The 22,743-nt window shown below is 40.0% G+C and overlaps 2 protein-coding genes across 2 annotated transcripts in view; both read right to left on the bottom strand.

Moving 5' to 3' along the window:
• Window positions 1–8,186: 8,186 nt before the first annotated feature.
• LOC137012883 (arylsulfatase B-like) lies at window positions 8,187–15,208 on the bottom strand. The gene is made up of 8 exons (XM_067376369.1): window positions 14,801–15,208; window positions 14,265–14,451; window positions 13,987–14,177; window positions 13,469–13,676; window positions 10,587–10,830; window positions 10,182–10,252; window positions 9,955–10,107; window positions 8,187–9,884 (listed from the first exon to the last, which is right to left on the bottom strand). The coding sequence occupies exons 1-8, from the start codon at window positions 15,035–15,037 to the stop codon at window positions 9,631–9,633; spliced, it is 1,545 nt and encodes a 514-aa protein (XP_067232470.1). The 5' UTR covers window positions 15,038–15,208; the 3' UTR covers window positions 8,187–9,630.
• Window positions 15,209–16,133: 925 nt separating this feature from the next.
• Window positions 16,134–22,743, bottom strand: part of dmgdh (dimethylglycine dehydrogenase) — a 17,643-nt gene continuing 11,033 nt past the window's right edge. Inside the window, exons 11-16 of the mRNA XM_067375259.1 lie at window positions 18,765–18,895; window positions 17,965–18,182; window positions 17,720–17,877; window positions 17,498–17,557; window positions 17,292–17,426; window positions 16,134–16,976 (exon numbers count right to left, since the gene is read on the bottom strand). Coding sequence (XP_067231360.1) covers window positions 16,767–16,976; window positions 17,292–17,426; window positions 17,498–17,557; window positions 17,720–17,877; window positions 17,965–18,182; window positions 18,765–18,895 — 912 coding nt within the window. The 3' untranslated portion in view covers window positions 16,134–16,766. The remainder of the gene's footprint in view (window positions 16,977–17,291; window positions 17,427–17,497; window positions 17,558–17,719; window positions 17,878–17,964; window positions 18,183–18,764; window positions 18,896–22,743) is intronic.

The following is a 22,743-nucleotide window of genomic DNA, read 5'->3' on the forward strand; positions in this document are numbered from 1 at the left end:
TCGCTTGCAAAACTATTGCATTCCCTCAAGAAACTTTGTTCGCTTGCAAAACTATTGCGTTCCTCAAGAAACTTTGTTTGCTTGCAAAACTATTGCGTTCCTTCAAGAAACTTTGTTCGCTTGCAAAACTATTGCGTTCCTCAAGAAACTTTGTTCGCTTGCAAAACTATTGCGTTCCCTCAAGAAACTTTGTTCGCTTGCAAAACTATTGCGTTTCTCCAAGAAACTTTGTTCGCTTGCAAAACTATTGCATTCCCCCAAGAAACTTTGTTCGCTTGCAAAACTATTGCGTTCCCTCAAGAAACTTTGTTCGCTTGCAAAACTATTGCGTTCCCTCAAGAAACTTTGTTCGCTTGCAAAACTATTGCATTCCCTCAAGAAACTTTGTTCGCTTGCAAAACTATTGCGTTCCCTCAAGAAACTTTGTTCGCTTGCAAAACTATTGCATTCCTCAAGAAACTTTGTTCACTTGCAAAACTATTGCGTTCCTCAAGAAACTTTGTTTGCTTGCAAAACTATTGCGTTCCCTCAAGAAACTTTGTTCGCTTGCAAAACTATTGCGTTTCTCCAAGAAACTTTGTTCGCTTGCAAAACTATTGCGTTCCCTCAAGAAACTTTGTTCGCTTGCAAAACTATTGCGTTCCCTCAAGAAACTTTGTTCGCTTGCAAAACTATTGCATTCCTCAAGAAACTTTGTTCGCTTGCAAAACTATTGCGTTCCCTCAAGAAACTTTGTTCGCTTGCAAAACTATTGCGTTCCCTCAAGAAACTTTGTTCGCTTGCAAAACTATTGCGTTCCCTCAAGAAACTTTGTTCGCTTGCAAAACTATTGCGTTCCCCAAGAAACTTTGTTCGCTTGCAAAACTATTGCGTTCCCTCAAGAAACTTTGTTCGCTTGCAAAACTATTGCGTTCCCTCAAGAAACTTTGTTCGCTTGCAAAACTATTGCGTTCCCTCAAGAAACTTTGTTCGCTTGCAAAACTATTGCGTTCCCTCAAGAAACTTTCTACGCTTGCAAAACTACTGCGTTCCCTCAAGAAACTTTGTTCGCTTGCAAAACTATTGCGTTCCTCAAGAAACTTTGTTTGCTTGCAAAACTATTGCGTTCCTCAAGAAACTTTGTTCGCTTGCAAAACTATTGCGTTCCTCAAGAAACTTTGTTCGCTTGCAAAACTATTGCGTTCCTCAAGAAACTTTGTTCGCTTGCAAAACTATTGCGTTCCTCAAGAAACTTTGTTCGCTTGCAAAACTATTGCGTTCCTCAAGAAACTTTGTTCGCTTGCAAAACTATTGCGTTCCTCAAGAAACTTTGTTCGCTTGCAAAACTATTGCGTTCCCTCAAGAAACTTTGTTCGCTTGCAAAACTATTGCGTTCCCCAAGAAACTTTGTTCGCTTGCAAAACTATTGCGTTCCCCAAGAAACTTTGTTCGCTTGCAAAACTATTGCGTTCCCCAAGAAACTTTGTTCGCTTGCAAAACTATTGCGTTCCCCAAGAAACTTTGTTCGCTTGCAAAACTATTGCGTTCCCTCAAGAAACTTTGTTCGCTTGCAAAACTATTGCGTTCCCTCAAGAAACTTTGTTCGCTTGCAAAACTATTGCATTCCTCAAGAAACTTTGTTCACTTGCAAAACTATTGCGTTCCTCAAGAAACTTTGTTCGCTTGCAAAACTATTGCGTTCCCTCAAGAAACTTTGTTCGCTTGCAAAACTATTGCGTTCCCTCAAGAAACTTTGTTCGCTTGCAAAACTATTGCGTTCCCTCAAGAAACTTTGTTCGCTTGCAAAACTATTGCGTTCCTCAAGAAACTTTGTTCGCTTGCAAAACTATTGCGTTCCCTCAAGAAACTTTGTTCGCTTGCAAAACTATTGCGTTCCCTCAAGAAACTTTGTTCGCTTGCAAAACTATTGCGTTCCCTCAAGAAACTTTGTTCGCTTGCAAAACTATTGCGTTCCCTCAAGAAACTTTGTTCGCTTGCAAAACTATTGCGTTCCCTCAAGAAACTTTGTTCACTTGCAAAACTATTGCGTTCCTCAAGAAACTTTGTTTGCTTGCAAAACTATTGCGTTCCCTCAAGAAACTTTGTTCGCTTGCAAAACTATTGCGTTTCTCCAAGAAACTTTGTTCGCTTGCAAAACTATTGCGTTCCTCAAGAAACTTTGTTCGCTTGCAAAACTATTGCGTTTCTCCAAGAAACTTTGTTCGCTTGCAAAACTATTGCGTTCCCTCAAGAAACTTTGTTCGCTTGCAAAACTATTGCGTTCCCTCAAGAAACTTTGTTCGCTTGCAAAACTATTGCGTTCCCTCAAGAAACTTTGTTCGCTTGCAAAACTATTGCGTTCCCTCAAGAAACTTTGTTCGCTTGCAAAACTATTGCATTCCTCAAGAAACTTTGTTCACTTGCAAAACTATTGCGTTCCTCAAGAAACTTTGTTTGCTTGCAAAACTATTGCGTTCCCTCAAGAAACTTTGTTTGCTTGCAAAACTATTGCGTTCCCTCAAGAAACTTTGTTCGCTTGCAAAACTATTGCGTTTCTCCAAGAAACTTTGTTCGCTTGCAAAACTATTGCGTTCCCCAAGAAACTTTGTTCGCTTGCAAAACTATTGCGTTCCCTCAAGAAACTTTGTTCGCTTGCAAAACTATTGCGTTTCTCCAAGAAACTTTGTTCGCTTGCAAAACTATTGCGTTCCCTCAAGAAACTTTGTTCGCTTGCAAAACTATTGCGTTTCTCCAAGAAACTTTGTTCGCTTGCAAAACTATTGCGTTCCCTCAAGAAACTTTGTTCGCTTGCAAAACTATTGCGTTTCTCCAAGAAACTTTGTTCGCTTGCAAAACTATTGCGTTCCTCAAGAAACTTTGTTCGCTTGCAAAACTATTGCGTTTCTCCAAGAAACTTTGTTCGCTTGCAAAACTATTGCGTTCCCTCAAGAAACTTTGTTCGCTTGCAAAACTATTGCGTTCCCTCAAGAAACTTTGTTCGCTTGCAAAACTATTGCGTTCCCTCAAGAAACTTTGTTCGCTTGCAAAACTATTGCGTTCCCTCAAGAAACTTTGTTCGCTTGCAAAACTATTGCATTCCTCAAGAAACTTTGTTCACTTGCAAAACTATTGCGTTCCTCAAGAAACTTTGTTTGCTTGCAAAACTATTGCGTTCCCTCAAGAAACTTTGTTCGCTTGCAAAACTATTGCGTTCCTCAAGAAACTTTGTTTGCTTGCAAAACTATTGCGTTCCTTCAAGAAACTTTGTTCGCTTGCAAAACTATTGCGTTCCTCAAGAAACTTTGTTCGCTTGCAAAACTATTGCGTTCCCTCAAGAAACTTTGTTCGCTTGCAAAACTATTGCGTTTCTCCAAGAAACTTTGTTCGCTTGCAAAACTATTGCATTCCCCCAAGAAACTTTGTTCGCTTGCAAAACTATTGCGTTCCCTCAAGAAACTTTGTTCGCTTGCAAAACTATTGCGTTCCCTCAAGAAACTTTGTTCGCTTGCAAAACTATTGCATTCCCTCAAGAAACTTTGTTCGCTTGCAAAACTATTGCGTTCCCTCAAGAAACTTTGTTCGCTTGCAAAACTATTGCATTCCTCAAGAAACTTTGTTCACTTGCAAAACTATTGCGTTCCTCAAGAAACTTTGTTTGCTTGCAAAACTATTGCGTTCCCTCAAGAAACTTTGTTCGCTTGCAAAACTATTGCGTTTCTCCAAGAAACTTTGTTCGCTTGCAAAACTATTGCGTTCCCTCAAGAAACTTTGTTCGCTTGCAAAACTATTGCGTTTCTCCAAGAAACTTTGTTCGCTTGCAAAACTATTGCGTTCCCTCAAGAAACTTTGTTCGCTTGCAAAACTATTGCGTTTCTCCAAGAAACTTTGTTCGCTTGCAAAACTATTGCGTTCCTCAAGAAACTTTGTTCGCTTGCAAAACTATTGCGTTTCTCCAAGAAACTTTGTTCGCTTGCAAAACTATTGCGTTCCCTCAAGAAACTTTGTTCGCTTGCAAAACTATTGCGTTCCCTCAAGAAACTTTGTTCGCTTGCAAAACTATTGCGTTCCTCAAGAAACTTTGTTCGCTTGCAAAACTATTGCATTCCTCAAGAAACTTTGTTCGCTTGCAAAACTATTGCGTTCCCTCAAGAAACTTTGTTCGCTTGCAAAACTATTGCGTTCTCCAAGAAACTTTGTTCGCTTGCAAAACTATTGCGTTTCTCCAAGAAACTTTGTTCGCTTGCAAAACTATTGCGTTCCCTCAAGAAACTTTGTTCGCTTGCAAAACTATTGCGTTCCCTCAAGAAACTTTGTTCGCTTGCAAAACTATTGCGTTCCTCAAGAAACTTTGTTCGCTTGCAAAACTATTGCGTTCCCTCAAGAAACTTTGTTCGCTTGCAAAACTATTGCATTCCTCAAGAAACTTTGTTCACTTGCAAAACTATTGCGTTCCTCAAGAAACTTTGTTTGCTTGCAAAACTATTGCGTTCCCTCAAGAAACTTTGTTCGCTTGCAAAACTATTGCGTTTCTCCAAGAAACTTTGTTCGCTTGCAAAACTATTGCGTTCCCTCAAGAAACTTTGTTCGCTTGCAAAACTATTGCGTTCCCTCAAGAAACTTTGTTCGCTTGCAAAACTATTGCGTTCCTCAAGAAACTTTGTTCGCTTGCAAAACTATTGCATTCCTCAAGAAACTTTGTTCGCTTGCAAAACTATTGCGTTCCCTCAAGAAACTTTGTTCGCTTGCAAAACTATTGCGTTCTCCAAGAAACTTTGTTCGCTTGCAAAACTATTGCGTTTCTCCAAGAAACTTTGTTCGCTTGCAAAACTATTGCGTTCCCTCAAGAAACTTTGTTCGCTTGCAAAACTATTGCGTTCCCTCAAGAAACTTTGTTCGCTTGCAAAACTATTGCGTTCCTCAAGAAACTTTGTTCGCTTGCAAAACTATTGCGTTCCCTCAAGAAACTTTGTTCGCTTGCAAAACTATTGCGTTCCCTCAAGAAACTTTGTTCGCTTGCAAAACTATTGCATTCCTCAAGAAACTTTGTTCACTTGCAAAACTATTGCGTTCCTCAAGAAACTTTGTTTGCTTGCAAAACTATTGCGTTCCCTCCAAGAAACTTTGTTCGCTTGCAAAACTATTGCGTTCCCTCAAGAAACTTTGTTCGCTTGCAAAACTATTGCGTTCCCTCAAGAAACTTTGTTCGCTTGCAAAACTATTGCGTTCCCTCAAGAAACTTTGTTCGCTTGCAAAACTATTGCGTTCCTCAAGAAACTTTGTTTGCTTGCAAAACTATTGCGTTCCCTCAAGAAACTTTGTTCGCTTGCAAAACTATTGCGTTTCTCCAAGAAACTTTGTTCGCTTGCAAAACTATTGCGTTCCCTCAAGAAACTTTGTTCGCTTGCAAAACTATTGCGTTCCTCAAGAAACTTTGTTCGCTTGCAAAACTATTGCGTTCCTCAAGAAACTTTGTTCACTTGCAAAACTATTGCGTTCCCCAAGAAACTTTGTTCGCTTGCAAAACTATTGCGTTCCTCAAGAAACTTTGTTCGCTTGCAAAACTATTGCGTTCCTCAAGAAACTTTGTTCACTTGCAAAACTATTGCGTTCCTCAAGAAACTTTGTTTGCTTGCAAAACTATTGCGTTCCCTCAAGAAACTTTGTTCGCTTGCAAAACTATTGCGTTTCTCCAAGAAACTTTGTTCGCTTGCAAAACTATTGCGTTCCCTCAAGAAACTTTGTTCGCTTGCAAAACTATTGCGTTTCTCCAAGAAACTTTGTTCGCTTGCAAAACTATTGCGTTCCCTCAAGAAACTTTGTTCGCTTGCAAAACTATTGCGTTCCTCAAGAAACTTTGTTCGCTTGCAAAACTATTGCGTTCCTCAAGAAACTTTGTTCGCTTGCAAAACTATTGCGTTCCCTCAAGAAACTTTGTTCGCTTGCAAAACTATTGCGTTCCCTCAAGAAACTTTGTTCGCTTGCAAAACTATTGCGTTTCTCCAAGAAACTTTGTTCGCTTGCAAAACTATTGCGTTCCCTCAAGAAACTTTGTTCGCTTGCAAAACTATTGCATTCCTCAAGAAACTTTGTTCGCTTGCAAGACTATTGCATTCCCTCAAGAAACTTTGTTCACTTGCAAAACTATTGCATTCCTCAAGAAACTTTGTTCGCTTGCAAAACTATTGCATTCCTCAAGAAACTTTGCATATTACCAAATGTTTTGTGATTCTTCTCAGGGGAATGCAATAGTTTTTCTAAAAAGCATTGAAACGTAATTTTTCCTCCAAATAACATTGGAGTTACAAAAATAACAATAACAAAAATAACAAAAAAAAAAAGACAGACACTTTTCCAGATATATTCTTCTGTGTTTTTCATACAGGTTTCAATGACATGTAGGTGAGTAAATGATGAGAGAATGATCACTCTTGTTTGACTTTTGATCATTTACTATCAATAAAACACTAAAGAAATAATGAAACTCTCTGTCTGAACGAGGTTCAGATGCTTTCAGCTAATTATAACTGTATACGTCCATGAAGAGAAGATAAACAAAGAGATGAAGAGAAATCTAAACAAAGGACTGGAGGACGAACCGTGGCAATAAGCTGAAGCAGTTACAGTGATTTCACCACAGTAAACGGCTGCTCTGATGAAAGTGTGACAGAAAAACAGAAGGAAAGAGAGAGCAGATGGATGAGTGAGAGGAGAAGAAACCACACCAGTGACGAACAGAGAGAGTCCGTATACTGCAGCTGTCAGGATCTCACTGGCATCAGATCAAAGGTTAAAGGTCACGCCCACATTAGCTGCTGGAGGTGTTTCCTGCGACACACACACACTTATTTACTTCAAAACAATGTCACAATTTGTCATTTAAACGAATGAAAATGTTCATCATCTGCTGGATCTCACCTGACCTCCATCTCGCCCTTCACACCTCCAGCTGCGGCTGTCAATCAATCACTTAAACTAATCTAATCTAATGAACCACTAAATAATCAAGATCAAAGATGATCAGAGCACTGACCTGTGTGATTGACAGGGGCGTCTCCATGGAAACACAGCCCAAATGTGCACTCATGGCTTTATTTCATTAGAGTTTCATAAGTTGATGAAAAAACTGATAATTATAATCAATGTAAAATTCAAATAAACAGGGCTAATATAACTCGGATAAACTGCAGTTTCACAGCTGTGACACGATGATTAGTGTCAGAGGATGTTCATATCCACATATTTTCCATGTTTCTCCTCACTGTCTGAAACTGGAAATAACCTGGAATGTTCCTTTGTGCGGCTCATAATGGCTGGTTTCTGTCGCACACACACTCGACCCTCGTGACCCGCAGCGCTCGGCCCGTCTGATGATGTTCACGTGGAACTGGACTCATCTGTGTGACAAACACCTCCAGCGTATCCCAGAGTTCCTCAGTCAAATCACACAAAATTACCACCTTCATCTGTGAGCGGGACACAAAACCTGCTCTAATTTCAGCTTCAGTGTGACCGAAACACAACGTGACGCTGAAGATGAACTCACATGACCTGAAGGAGATCAAACACATCTGGAGTCCATGACATCACAGGAACATACACCTGACGTCACTCTGTCACACTCACAACATCTAGTTTTAAAGCTCAATATTTCTCAAACAGTTTCAGAAGGACACAGAGACAGACTGAGACACGTGGAGACACTGAGCTTCTGCTCCAGCCAATCACAGGCCACCATTCCACACTCACAGGAAGTGCAGAGGAGGGGGCGGGTCTGATTACAGGAAGTGAGCTGCTGTCTCTGGAAAAGTCTGTCTCCTCCTTCCTCTCTAATGGCTTTTCAGTCTGTTCTCCTTCTCTACAGTGAAGCTCAAACCTAGTTCAGAAGATCTGCTCCTGATGAAGACCAGAACTGACCAGAACTCTTCCTGAGGAGCCGCTGGACTGGACCTAGACTGAGCCATAAAAGATCAATATAAATCGATCTCAATATTTATATGCATTTTGTGTCAGTATCTGCTGTACTGTAATCAAGCTCTCACTGATTTAAAAGCGTCAGAATTACATCTCTTTGTTCATATAAATATCATCATCTGCAGCAAATTGCTTATTTTTGCATAAAAAAAGTTTTATCCTCCATATTTTCACTCACTATATGAGCCATAAAAGCCCGATGGATCAAATATGACACTCAACAAACGCACATTTTTTAAAGATTTTTTTAATATTTTGTCCAATGTTTCCATAAATGTTCCAATTTTAAAAAAGCTAAATGGATTTCCATAGAGTTAATTGACTGCATTTGATGTGTGTGTGAGAATGAGCCTCATTCCTCTCAGTGTTTCTCATCCAGAGCTCAAGGGTTAAAACACAAGAACCAATGCATGATGGGAAACACCAGCTTCAGTGGAGGAGATCGCCAGTGTTCACTCACAGAATCAGGCTTCAGAAGACTCACGAGTCATATGAACGACTCTTACGATGCTTTGATGATGGAAAAGAGCTGAATAATGATCTGCAAACTTTTGGCTTTCGTTCAGAACAAATACTGACAGATTTTATATTTTTGGGAGAACTACTCCTTTAAACACTTAAAAGCTTGTTTCTGCTACAGAATTAGCAAGGTAAGGGTAACTGTGACTGTTTACCTCGCAATTCTGACGTTTTTCTTGCAAATCTGAATTCGTATAAGAAATGCAAGGGAACAAATCTGAATTGCGAGAAAAAGCAAGAATTGCAAAAAAGTCAGAACTACAAGATATAAACTCAGAATTGTGAAAAAACATCAGAATTGTGAATAAAGTCAGAATTGTACGATATAAACTCAGAATTGCGAATAAAGTCACAACTGCGAGATCAACTCCAAATTGTGAAAAAAAACGTCTAAATTACGATAATATAAACTCAGAATTGTGAAAAAAAGTCAGAAAAACAGGATATGAACTCAGAATTGTGGAAAAAAGTCAGAATTATGAAATTCAGAATTGCGAGATATAAACTTAGAATTGCGAGAAAAAAGCGAGAATTGCAAAAAAGTCAGAATTACGAGATAAACTCAGAATTGTGAAAAAACATCACAATTATGATATAATAATCTCAGAATTCCAAAAAATAAAATCAGAATTGTGAGATATAAACTTAAAAACTGCGGAAAAAATCTGAATTGCGAGAAAAAAGCTAGAAGTGCAAAAAAAAGGTCAGAATTACAGGATATAAACTCAGAATTGTGAAAAAACGTCAGAATTACGTTAATTGTGGGAAAAAATACAGAATTGTGAGATATAACTTTGCAAGAAAAAAGCAGAAATTTCCTTTTTTTATTCCATGGCGGAAACAAGCTTTCTTACTTTATATGCCACCAAACAGAATAAATAAACATTCTGTCACAAACTCACATGAGCCCAAAAACACACACACACACACACACACTGCAGTCGCATTTGATGCTGATCGTGGTAAAAAATGATTCATGTTCAGAAGACTGATATGATTTAAAGGTGAGAGCTGTAATCACACACACACACACACACACACACACGAGTGCATTTATGTGTATAAACACTGAAGATGTCCAGCTAAACTTCATGACTGTTCATAAGCGTCACAGACGCTCTTCAGCCGCTCTGTTCGCAGTACTAGCCTTCATCATCCTCATCATTCCCAGGGTCCCCAAGCTCCCGTGGCTTCGGGGTCACAGCGCGGGTCATCGGGGGGGAAGATGATGGGTTTGGCCTGGTTCTGGTACAGCTGCAGGCGCCGGAGCAGGAAGGCCACCACCTCCGGGCGCTGATGGGAAACCTCCACGCGCTCCTCGGGATCCTCCTCGATGTTAAACAGCATCACCTGCTTCAGCGGCTCAGGCGCCTTCACCGGACGGCCACCAGGGGGCGCGATCCAGAGAGGACAACCTGAAAGAAGCCCACGATTATCACAGCGCAGCTTCCCTTTCATGACGACTTTACAGTGTAGAGATGTTACCTGGGTATCCCGTCAGAAGCTTCCAGTTCTTGTAGCGAATGGCGGCGTGAACTGAGATGTTAAACTCTGAACGAGAGCCGAGAGCGACCGGCCGAGACGCTGAGGAGTGAAGAGAGTCCTGCAGGAACTCGCCCGAAACCTCGTCACCTGGACCTGAAAGAGACACGCAGCTCATGTGTGATCGGGAGTCAAACCTGATTCAGGCCTCAGTGTAAACCCTCACTCACAGGGCGAGTCGTCCACATACAGCGGGTCGATGTTATGCAGAAGCTCGACCCGAGGAGACGCTTGACCACGACTGAAACACACAAACACACTCTTCGATTAATCATCAAACATCCTACCGGCAGAAACTGGGACAAAAACATGTTTTTCAACATTGCTTAAATAATGTTTATCAGCAAAAGTGCAAAAATGATTGTCTTGTTTTCCAGCACAAATATCTAAACATTCTTAAATCAAGATACATTTAGTGGAAAAGCAAAATGACTGAATATAATGTAGTGAGTTTGTGCTTAAAACAAGATTAAACATCTAGTTTTTCCTTTGAATTATCATTTGCAGTGTATTGTCACTGGCAGGTGTGTCTGTAATGATGATGATGATGATGATGAAGAGCAGCTCACAGTCACCTGATAGTGTCCCACACATTGAAGCCGTCCAGAGGTTTGGTGCCGTTGGTCGACGCCCCAGCCAGACCCACAATCGTAGGCAGCCAATCAGAGATGTGGATGAGCCCTCGACTGACAGTTCCTGGCTGCTCGATCAGCGGTCCGGTCACGAAGGCCACGCCCCTGACTCCGCCCTCCCAGAGCGTCCACTTCCTGCCACGCAGAGGCCAGTTATTTCCTCCTGTCAGGGTCTGACCACCGTTATCTGCCCCAACAGAAAGGAAACAGCGCCACCTCATGGACTGATCATGACAGAAACATCATTCATTTGGACTCATTTGTTTCCTAATGTGGAATTCATCATTTGATCCTCTCAGACATATTTTAATATTGACAGCCATCAAAACTGCATCAACATAACTTTAAAATAAAAATATTAAATCCTATAAAATACTCTGAGCTCCAATCAAACGTGTTCTAATAATAAACATGTACTGCACTCACAGCACTAAAATGAAGATCATTTCATTTAATTCAGCTGAGATTTCCACATCCTGTTTATCAATAAATCTTTTAAATCTGTTAATGAAGCAAAAACGACCAACATTTAAAATCTCTTAACGGAACAAAAACAACCAACATTTAAAATCTTTTAACGGAACAAAATCAACCGACATTTAAAATCTTTTAACGGAACAAAAACAACCAATATTTACATTTCTTAACGGAACAAAATCAACCGACATTTAAAATCTCTTAACGGAACAAAATCAACCGACATTTAAAATCTTTTAACGGAACAAAATCAACCGACATTTAAAATCTTTTAACGGAACAAAAACAACCAATATTTAAATTTCTTAATGGAACAAAAACAACCGACATTTAAAATCTCTTAACGGAACAAAAACAACCGACATTTAAAATCTCTTAACGGAACAAAATCAACCGACATTTAAAATCTTTTAACGGAACAAAATCAACCGAAATTTAAAATCTTTTAACGGAACAAAATAAACCGACATTTAAAATCTTTTAACGGAACAAAAACAACCAATATTTAATTTTCTTAATGGAACAAAATCAACCGACATTTAAAATCTCTTAACGGAACAAAAACAACCAATATAGCAATATTTAAATTTCTGAACAGAACCAAAACAACAAGATTTAAATCTCTTAATGAAGCAAAAACGACCAACGTTTAAAATATTTTAACGGAACAAAATCAACCAATATTTAAATTTCTTAACGGAACAAAATCAACCGACATTTAAAATCTTTTAACGGAACAAAAACAACCAATATTTAAATTTCTTAACGGAACAAAATCAACCGACATTTAAAATCTCTTAACGGAACAAAATCAACCGACATTTAAAATCTTTTAACGGAACAAAAACAACCAATATTTAAATTTCTTAACGGAACAAAAACAACCGACATTTAAAATCTCTTAACGGAACAAAATCAACCGACATTTAAAATCTTTTAACGGAACAAAATCAACCGAAATTTAAAATCTTTTAACGGAACAAAATAAACCGACATTTAAAATCTCTTAACGGAACAAAATCAACCGACATTTAAAATCTTTTAACGGAACAAAAACAACCAATATTTAATTTTCTTAATGGAACAAAATCAACCGACATTTAAAATCTCTTAATGGAACAAAAACAACCAATATAGCAATATTTAAATTTCTGAACCAAAACAACAAGATTTAAATCTCTTAATGAAGCAAAAACGACCAACATTTAAATCTCTTAATGGAATAAAACCGACCGAAATTTAAATCTCTTAACGGAAACAAAACTGGACAACAATATATAAATATAATATATAATATATTATATAAAATATATAAATAAAAATAAAATAAAACAATATTCCAATATTCAAATTTTTTATGGAACAAAATCAACCAACATTTAAAAATTCTTAACGGAACAAAAACAACAATATTCCAATATTTAAATTTCTTAATGAAACAAAATTAACCGTCATTTAAAATTTTTAACGGAACAAAAACAACCAATATTGCATTGTTTTTGTTCCGTTAAGAAATTTAAATAATGAGATTTAAATCTCTTAATGGAATAAAACAGACCGACATTTAAATCTCAACAAAAATGAACATCATGTAAATTTCTTAACTGACCAAAATTTTAAATCTGTTAACAAAACAAAAATGACCAACGTTTAAAATTCTTAATGGAATAAAACTGGACAACATTTAAATTTCTTAAATTGAAATTTCAATCAATATTGCAATATTTAAATTTCTTAACGGAATAAAACAGACTGAATCCGGCCCGCGGATGATTTGAACTATAATAAAAAACAGAGATGCACTAGTCCACTAGTCATAAATCGCTATATTGCTGCTGTTCCATAAGCGCCACCTACTGTCAGAGAGTGAATTTGCATTTTCACTCAGTCCGTCTGCTGATTGTGTTTTGTGCAGGTGTCTTATGTAGCATAATTTCAACTTTCAGCGCACTAAGGTTTTTTTATTATTATTAATAATTCGGCCCGCACATGGTTATTTTTTTCTAATCCGGCCCTCGACCTAAAATGAGTTTGACACCCCTGCAAATATTCCAATATTTAAATCTCTTAACGGAACAAAAACAACCAACATTTAAATCTCAACAAAAACGAACATCATTTAGATTTCTTAACCGACTGAAATTTAAAATCTGTTAATAAAACAAAAGCGAGCGATGTTTAAATCTCTTAACTGCATTGATGTTGTCTCAGAGTCACTGGTGTATAGACAACACCATAAATACAATATAGCCATTATAGAAGTGTGACTTCCAGTAAATCTGATGTGTTTTGTGTGACATGCTCTACAGATACACGCACATCTTTGAGCTTCTAGAGCTTCTCAGTACCTGTTGAGAAAATGAGAACAGTGTTGTTCCACAGTCCAGCGTCCTGAAGAGCTCGAGTGATGTTCCCTACGGCTTCGTCCATCGCCGACACCATCCCCGCGTACTCGCGCCGATGATCGTCCTTGATGAAGCTGTAGGGGGCGACGTAGCGCTTGGGAACCTGCAGGGGGCCGTGAACCGCCTGCAGCGCCACATAGAGGAACAACGGCTGCAGAGCAAGAGAAACCAAAAACTCCTCTGTGTCGTTCATGAGAGATGAAGCGCATTCATATCTGATATTTCTTTCCTAAGTTAATAATCTTTTTCCTTATAGAGACACATGGTCAGACGGATGCATTTCCCTTTTCTGATCTGGGTTTTTAAAATCAAATTTAAGGCTTTTAAGACCTTCACAAATAACATTAGTACCATATGGTCAGAGCAAGAGCATCAGTTTTGGCATGAACAGGAAGAACACGTCTGAGATGAGACTCATGTGACACGTTTCTTCACGTGTCTGTGTTTAAGAGCATGTGTACCTTCTCAGGCGGGTGTCGTGTGATGATGTCCGCGGCTCTCTGAGCGAAGAGTTCAGTCGAGTACTGACCCGTGTAATTGACGGCCACGTCCTCCCCGTCCCGCAGGTCCAGAGCGCAGCGCGTCACGTTCAGAGGAGCGATGAAACTACATCTGTGATGAGTGAAGTACTCCTCTGAACCCGTGAGGTAACCTGCAGACAGACAAACACAACCACATGACCAACATAAAGCGTCTGTTCCTGGTTCCTCTGGACTCTGATCCTGGTTCTCGCACCTACCGAAGAAGGTCTGGAAGCCCCGGCGGGTGGGCAGACAGTCCTTCCGGAACATGCCCAGATGCCACTTGCCCACCATGTGCGTGTCGTAGCTGGCGTCCCGCATGAGCTCCGGCAGAAGCTTCTCGTCCAGAGGAACACAGTACGGCTGACACGGCCAGATGATCTGATGCTGCAGACCCGTGCGAATCTGACCACAACACACACTACAGTCAAATACACTGTGGTACTTATGGTAAACATGTGCATGCAACTGAACTTAAATAAATGATTGAATATGCATGACCCATGCACATTAACATGCATTTTTATAGATAATTTATACTGAAAAATTAAATGCATTAACAAAAAAACTTTTTTTTTTTTTTTTCCCATTTGAACTACTTCCTTAAATTCAAATTCAGGAAATGAATTCCTTTTCAGTTCAGTTCTGAACTCTTACCAACACATTAACTTACTGTACACTTACACAATACTTTCTCAGAGAATATGATTGTGTAACTCATTAATTATTCATTGATAATTAATTAATTTCTGACCTGGTAGCGGCCGGTCATCAGCTGGTTTCGGGATGGAGTGCACAGCGGCTGGACGTAGTAATTCTCCAGCCGAACCCCCTGACCGGACAGACGGTCCAGATGAGGAGTTCTGATCTCGGAACCGTGATATCCCACATCATTCCAGCCGAAGTCATCCGCCAAAATAAACACGATATTCGGCGGTTTGGCCGCGACACGAGCGACAGAAGCGAGCAGAAAACACAGCGCGAGCTTCATTCTCAGCCGAACACGGAAGAGTCGCTCACAGACAAACTCTGATTCCTCTCAACACGCTGAATTCAAACGGATCATGTTTGATTAAACTGAACAATCTCAAACTAATACAGCAAAAGAGGGAAGTTTCAAAATCAGAGAAGTCCCAGCTCATGAATATTCATTTAGTTCCGCTGACGTTCCTTGGAACATTTCTATGGTGAGGGCGTGGTTATGAATATTAAATAGTCATGTGATGTCTCTCGAGTACCTTGTGACAGCCTTCATAACGTAATTAATATTCATTAACTGAGCTTAATAAATATTAATTCATACTAAATATTAAATAAATTCATAAAAAAACACTTACAGCAGTTTATTCCATTTGAATTCCACTTCCTTAAATTTAAATTCTCACACAGGAAAGGATTCATTTTCAGTTCAGGTTTGAACCACTTTACTACGGTAAATATGATTCTAAACTTTTAAATCTTTCAAAAACGTTCATTCTGTGATTAAACCGACATTTAATTTCTAAACGGAACAAAAACAATCAACATTTAAACCTCTTAATGGAACAAAAAATCCCGACATATAAATTTAGTTTAAATTTATTTCCGCTGACATTAATTATGGGGAATATTTCAATGGCGAGGGCGTGGCTATGAATATTAAATAGTCATGTGACATCTCTCGAATACCTTGTGACAGCCTTCAGTATTGTAACGTAATTAATATTCATTAACCAAGCTTAATAAATATTAATCCATACTAAATATTAAATGCATTCATAAAAATACACACAGCAATTATATATAAACTTTATTCCATTTGAATTCCATTTTGTTAAATTCTAATTATCACACGATCAGGAAATAATTAATTTTCAATTTAATTTTGAACCACTGTACTACGGGAAATATGATTCTAAACTTTTAAATCTTTCAAAAACTTTTGTTCTATGATTAAACCGACATTTACATTTCTTAACGGAACAAAAACAACCAATATTTAAATTTACTTTAAATTTAGTTCCGCTGATGGTCCTTATGGTGAATATTTCAATGGTGAGGGTGTGGTTATGAATATTAAATAGTCATGTGACATCTCTCGAATACCTTGTGACAGCCCTCGGTAATAAAATTAATATTCATTAATAAATATGAACTCATACTAAATATTAAATGCATTCATAGAAAATACGCTTGTATCAGTTATAAAAACTTTATTCCATTTGAATTCCACTTCCTTAAATTCAAATTCTCGCACCATCAGGCAAGAATTGATTTTCAGTTCAGTTTTGAACCTCTGTACTACGATAAATATGATTCTAAACATTTAAATTCTTCAGAAACTTTCGTTCTACGATTAATCCTGTCAGAGAGGAGACACTGAAAACGGAGTACAGAGATACAGAATAATAAGAGGTCAACATCATTCTGGAATCATCTGAGATTGTGTTTTATTAAAGTTTTCTCTGGCTCTTTGTAAGACTCGTCAGTTAGTCGGACCCTCGAAACTCTGAACACAAAATACTGTCAAATTAGACTAGAAATCATTCACAGAATCTGGACATCAAGACAATGTTTCAGCAGCAGCAAAACATCACAGTGTTTTCAATTATTAATGCTTTTTAACACAGATTTTGAGGTTTTCATGTAGACGAAGCGTTCACACTGAGTCTGATTCTGTCGTCACATCATTGAATGTGTTTATAAAAGGTCATTAAGGTCATGTCCGGTTTGTCTGGTCTTCAGCTTCTCTTGCTCTTCTTCTGCAGGCGGGTTCTGGTGGGTTCTGTGAGGACTAGCGGCTCCTGAGTGACCGTCGCCAGGTATTTCTTGCCCAGAAGCTCCACTTCCACCTGCTGACCCACGTGAATCAGATGGACGGGCAGGTACGCGAACGCCAGGCTCTGCTGCGTGGTGTAGCTGTACGATCCCGACGTCGTGTTCCCGACCACCTCCATGGAGAAACACGGATATACAACAAATACTTTTAAACAACAGTATTGAAAAATGACCTGATATTACCAGTATAACCAGCAGATGGCTGCAGAGGACCACTCCCTAATATAGTTCTTTTCATAAGTTTTGCTTTTGGATTTATATTATAAAATCACTATTATAACATCTATCCTTTTCTGTTCTGCGCTCCAGAACATTCCCCTCTATTTATTTTGGTCATGTGACTGTGAGTTGATAAACTCTTACGTAATCTCTTTCCAGTCGGTTGTTTTGCTAAGAAAAGACTTTCCGACACATGCTGACGTCTTTACCTGGCCGTTGTGCCAGACGGTCTCGTTGCCCTCCGGGTCGATGTCGTCCGTGTCCAGCGTGAGGAACGCCAGCCGACGGCTCAAACCCTGAGCCTTGATCTCCAGCAGGGCCTGTTTACCGATGAAATCTGCAGGCTGGAAACATCAGATCGGCCGTGAGATCCGGCTCACACCTCAGAGAGCGAACGGAGACGTCTTATTATTACCTTATTGAGTTTGATGAAATAGTCCAAACCGGCTTCTAAAGGATTCGTGTCGCAGTTCATCTGGAAAAAACAGAACAGATGCTTGAGATGAGATTATGTCCTGTAATCGCAGTAAGATGTTTACATGACACACACATGTATGTCATGTAAAAAATGCATGTGTGTGTGTGTGTGTGTGTGTGTGTGTGTGTGTGTGTGTGTGTGTGTGTGTGAGAGCAGGACCTCGGCTCCCCAGGCTCTGAAGCCCTTCTCCAGTCTCAGTGAGCTCATGGCGTATGTGCCGAAGTTATCGATGTCCTCGTCCTGTCCCGCCTCCATCAGCGCCTGATACACGGCCGACATGTTCTTCATGTCCATGTACAGCTCCCAGCCCAACTCACCTACACACACACACACACACACACACACACTGTATGAGGACAGCCGCTCATTTGCATAAGTTCTGTCAGTCAGCCTGTACTGATCACCTGTGTAGGATATCCGGATGGCGCGGACGGGAACGCCGGCCAGCTGAATGGATCTGCAGTGCAGGAATCTGAACGCCGCGTCACTCATGTCTTCATCTGTCAGTTTCTGAAGAACCGTCCGTGATTTCGGCCCGGCGATGCCCAAAACGCCGATCTCATCCGTCACGTTAGACACACTCACGTGATAATCGCCATCAGACACCTCGCGCTCGATCCATCTGAAACAGACAGGAACCGCCGCGGCACGCATCACATTAATAACTAGATTCTGTTTGTCCGTACAAACCTGTGGCCATGACATTATGGTGTTATGGGTCACTGGCAAGGTGTTTTTTGAGCAGTTGCTAGTGTTTTTGCAAGCCTGATGTTTTTTTTTAGCTGTTTAGCAGGTGAAACTGGGTCATCTGATCTCAACAACACACATGATCTGAGGAATCATTTACAACACACACTCGACTCACTGAAGGTTTCATCACTGTCAGCTCTGGTTTGAGGATTAATTAATTAAGCAGCAGTTATTAACAGCTCCATTTGTTAGTCTCTCAGTACTGCAGGTCAATTCACTTTCATCCAGAAGGGGGCGCCGAGTGTGTGTCAGTGGAGAGGAGAGTGTGCTGCTTTCTGATTGGATGAGATGAGGGGCAGAAACCAGACAGCTGTTACTGACACACACACTTCTTCACATATTCTCACTTTACACACACTGGCTCCCTTCAGCTCTCAGACAGTAGTAAATGTATGTGTGTGTGTGTGTGTGTGTGTGTGTGTGTGTGTGTGTGTGTGTGTGTGTTTGGACGCACCTCAGATCGTGAAGCTCAGACCCGGAGCCTGTAATGAGCAGAAACTCTCCAGGTGCGATCTGGGTAAGCGTGACCTCAGCGTAGACACGCCCCCGTGGGGTCAACATGTGACTGATGTTGGTTTGGCCCACCTGAGAATCAAACATCATCATCATTCAGTCAGATGCCTGTTGCTGTCAGAGACACTCATGAAGTGATTCTCCATCCAGATCATTAGACACGAGCTTTAACTAAAACACATTACTGCTATCTTTCTTTCTTTCTTTTAAAAATATTTTTAGGCTGTTGCTATGCAGTTGCTAGGGCATTCTGAGTGTTTTAGGCTGTTGCTATGCAGTTGCTAGGGCGTTCTGAGTGTTTTAGACTGTTGCTATGCCGTTATTAGGGTGTTCTGAGTGTTTTAAACTGTTGCTATGCCGTTATTAGGGTGTTCTGAGTGTTTTAGGCTGTTGCTATGCCGTTATAAGGGCGTTCTGAGTGTTTTAGGCTGTTGCTATGCCGCTATTAGGGCGTTCTGAGTGTTTTAGGCTGTTGCTATGCCGTTATTAGGGCGTTCTGAGTGTTTTAGGCTGTTGCTATGCCGTTATTAGAGTGTTTTGAGTGTTTTAGGCTGTTGCTATGCCGTTATTAGAGCGTTCTGAGTGTTTTAGGCTGTTGCTATGCCGTTATTAGGGCGTTCTGAGTGTTTTAAACTGTTGCTATGCCGTTATTAGTTATTAGAGTGTTTTGAGTGTTTTAAACTGTTGCTATGCCGTTATTAGGGCGTTCTGAGTGTTTTAAACTGTTGCTATGCCGTTATTAGGGCGTTCTGAGTGTTTTAGACTGTTGCTATGCCGTTATTAGGGCGTTCTGAGTGTTTTAAACTGTTGCTATGCCGTTATTAGGGCGTTCTGAGTGTTTTAAACTGTTGCTATGCCGTTATTAGGGCGTTCTGAGTGTTTTAGACTGTTGCTATGCCGTTATTAGGGCGTTCTGAGTGTTTTAAACTGTTGCTATGCCGTTATTAGGGCGTTCTGAGTGTTTTAAACTGTTGCTATGCCGTTATTAAGGTGTTCTGAGTGTTTTAGGCTGTTGCTATGCCGTTATTAGGGCGTTCTGAGTGTTTTAAACTGTTGCTATGCCGTTATTAGGGCGTTCTGAGTGTTTTAAACTGTTGCTATGCCGTTATTAGGGCGTTCTTAGTGTTTTAAACTGTTGCTATGCCGTTATTAGGGCGTTCTGAGTGTTTTAAACTGTTGCTATGCCGTTATTAGGGCGTTCTGAGTGTTTTAAACTGTTGCTATGCCGTTATTAGGGCGTTCTGAGTGTTTTAGACTGTTGCTATGCCGTTATTAGGGCGTTCTGAGTGTTTTAGACTGTTGCTATGCCGTTATTAGGGCGTTCTGAGTGTTTTAAACTGTTGCTATGCCGTTATTAGGGCGTTCTGAGTGTTTTAAACTGTTGCTATGCCGTTATTAGGGCGTTCTGAGTGTTTTAGACTGTTGCTATGCCGTTATTAGGGCGTTCTGAGTGTTTTAGGCTGTTGCTATGCCGTTATTAAGGCGTTCTGAGTGTTTTAAACTGTTGCTATGCCGTTATTAAGGTGTTCTGAGTGTTTTAGGCTGTTGCTATGCCGTTATTAGGGCGTTCTGAGTGTTTTAAACTGTTGCTATGCCGTTATTAGGGCGTTCTGAGTGTTTTAGGCTGTTGCTATGCCGTTATTAGGGCGTTCTGAGTGTTTTAAACTGTTGCTATGCCGTTATTAAGGCGTTCTGAGTGTTTTAAACTGTTGCTATGCCGTTATTAAGGTGTTCTGAGTGTTTTAGGCTGTTGCTATGCCGTTATTAGGGCGTTCTGAGTGTTTTAAACTGTTGCTATGCCGTTATTAGGGCATTCTGAGTGTTTTAGGCTGTTGCTATGCCGTTATTAGAGTGTTTTGAGTGTTTTAGGCTGTTGCTATGCCGTTATTAGGGCGTTCTGAGTGTTTTAAACTGTTGCTATGCCGTTATTAGGGCGTTATTAGTGTTTTAAACTGTTGCTATGCCGTTATTAGGGCGTTCTGAGTGTTTTAAACTGTTGCTATGCCGTTATTAGGGCGTTCTGAGTGTTTTAGACTGTTGCTATGCCGTTATTAAGGCGTTCTGAGTGTTTTAGGCTGTTGCTATGCCGTTATTAGGGCGTTCTGAGTGTTTTAAACTGTTGCTATGCCGTTATTAGGGCGTTCTGAGTGTTTTAAACTGTTGCTATGCCGTTATTAAGGTGTTCTGAGTGTTTTAGGCTGTTGCTATGCCGTTATTAGGGCGTTCTTAGTGTTTTAAACTGTTGCTATGCCGTTATTAGGGCGTTCTGAGTGTTTTAAACTGTTGCTATGCCGTTATTAGGGCGTTCTGAGTGTTTTAAACTGTTGCTATGCCGTTATTAGGGCGTTCTTAGTGTTTTAAACTGTTGCTATGCCGTTATTAGGGCGTTCTGAGTGTTTTAGACTGTTGCTATGCCGTTATTAAGGCGTTCTGAGTGTTTTAGGCTGTTGCTATGCCGTTATTAGGGCGTTCTGAGTGTTTTAAACTGTTGCTATGCCGTTATTAGGGCGTTCTGAGTGTTTTAAACTGTTGCTATGCCGTTATTAAGGCGTTCTGAGTGTTTTAAACTGTTGCTATGCCGTTATTAAGGTGTTCTGAGTGTTTTAGGCTGTTGCTATGCCGTTATTAGGGCGTTCTGAGTGTTTTAGGCTGTTGCTATGCCGTTATTAGGGCGTTCTGAGTGTTTTAAACTGTTGCTATGCCGTTATTAGGGCGTTCTGAGTGTTTTAGACTGTTGCTATGCCGTTATTAGGGCGTTCTGAGTGTTTTAGACTGTTGCTATGCCGTTATTAGGGCGTTCTGAGTGTTTTAAACTGTTGCTATGCCGTTATTAGGGCGTTCTGAGTGTTTTAAACTGTTGCTATGCCGTTATTAGGGCGTTCTGAGTGTTTTAGACTGTTGCTATGCCGTTATTAGGGCGTTCTGAGTGTTTTAGGCTGTTGCTATGCCGTTATTAAGGCGTTCTGAGTGTTTTAAACTGTTGCTATGCCGTTATTAGGGCGTTCTGAGTGTTTTAGGCTGTTGCTATGCCGTTATTAGGGCGTTCTGAGTGTTTTAAACTGTTGCTATGCCGTTATTAAGGCGTTCTGAGTGTTTTAAACTGTTGCTATGCCGTTATTAAGGCGTTCTGAGTGTTTTAAACTGTTGCTATGCCGTTATTAAGGCGTTCTGAGTGTTTTAAACTGTTGCTATGCCGTTATTAAGGTGTTCTGAGTGTTTTAGGCTGTTGCTATGCCGTTATTAGGGCGTTCTGAGTGTTTTAAACTGTTGCTATGCCGTTATTAAGGCGTTCTGAGTGTTTTAAACTGTTGCTATGCCGTTATTAGGGCGTTCTGAGTGTTTTAGGCTGTTGCTATGCCGTTATTAGGGCGTTCTGAGTGTTTTAAACTGTTGCTATGCCGTTATTAGGGCGTTCTGAGTGTTTTAAACTGTTGCTATGCCGTTATTAGGGCGTTCTGAGTGTTTTAAACTGTTGCTATGCCGTTATTAGGGCGTTCTGAGTGTTTTAGGCTGTTGCTATGCCGTTATTAGGGCGTTCTGAGTGTTTTAAACTGTTGCTATGCCGTTATTAAGGAGTTCTGAGTGTTTTAGGCTGTTGCTATGCCGTTATTAAGGTGTTCTGAGTGTTTTAGGCTGTTGCTATGCCGTTATTAGGGCGTTCTGAGTGTTTTAGGCTGTTGCTATGCCGTTATTAGGGCGTTCTGAGTGTTTTAGACTGTTGCTATGCCGTTATTAAGGCGTTCTGAGTGTTTTAGGCTGTTGCTATGCCGTTATTAGGGCGTTCTGAGTGTTTTAAACTGTTGCTATGCCGTTATTAGGGCGTTCTGAGTGTTTTAAACTGTTGCTATGCCGTTATTAAGGCGTTCTGAGTGTTTTAAACTGTTGCTATGCCGTTATTAAGGTGTTCTGAGTGTTTTAGG

The sequence above is a fragment of the Chanodichthys erythropterus genome, chromosome 22 (genome assembly GCF_024489055.1).
Source record: "Chanodichthys erythropterus isolate Z2021 chromosome 22, ASM2448905v1, whole genome shotgun sequence".
Classification (NCBI taxonomy): domain Eukaryota; kingdom Metazoa; phylum Chordata; class Actinopteri; order Cypriniformes; family Xenocyprididae; genus Chanodichthys; species Chanodichthys erythropterus.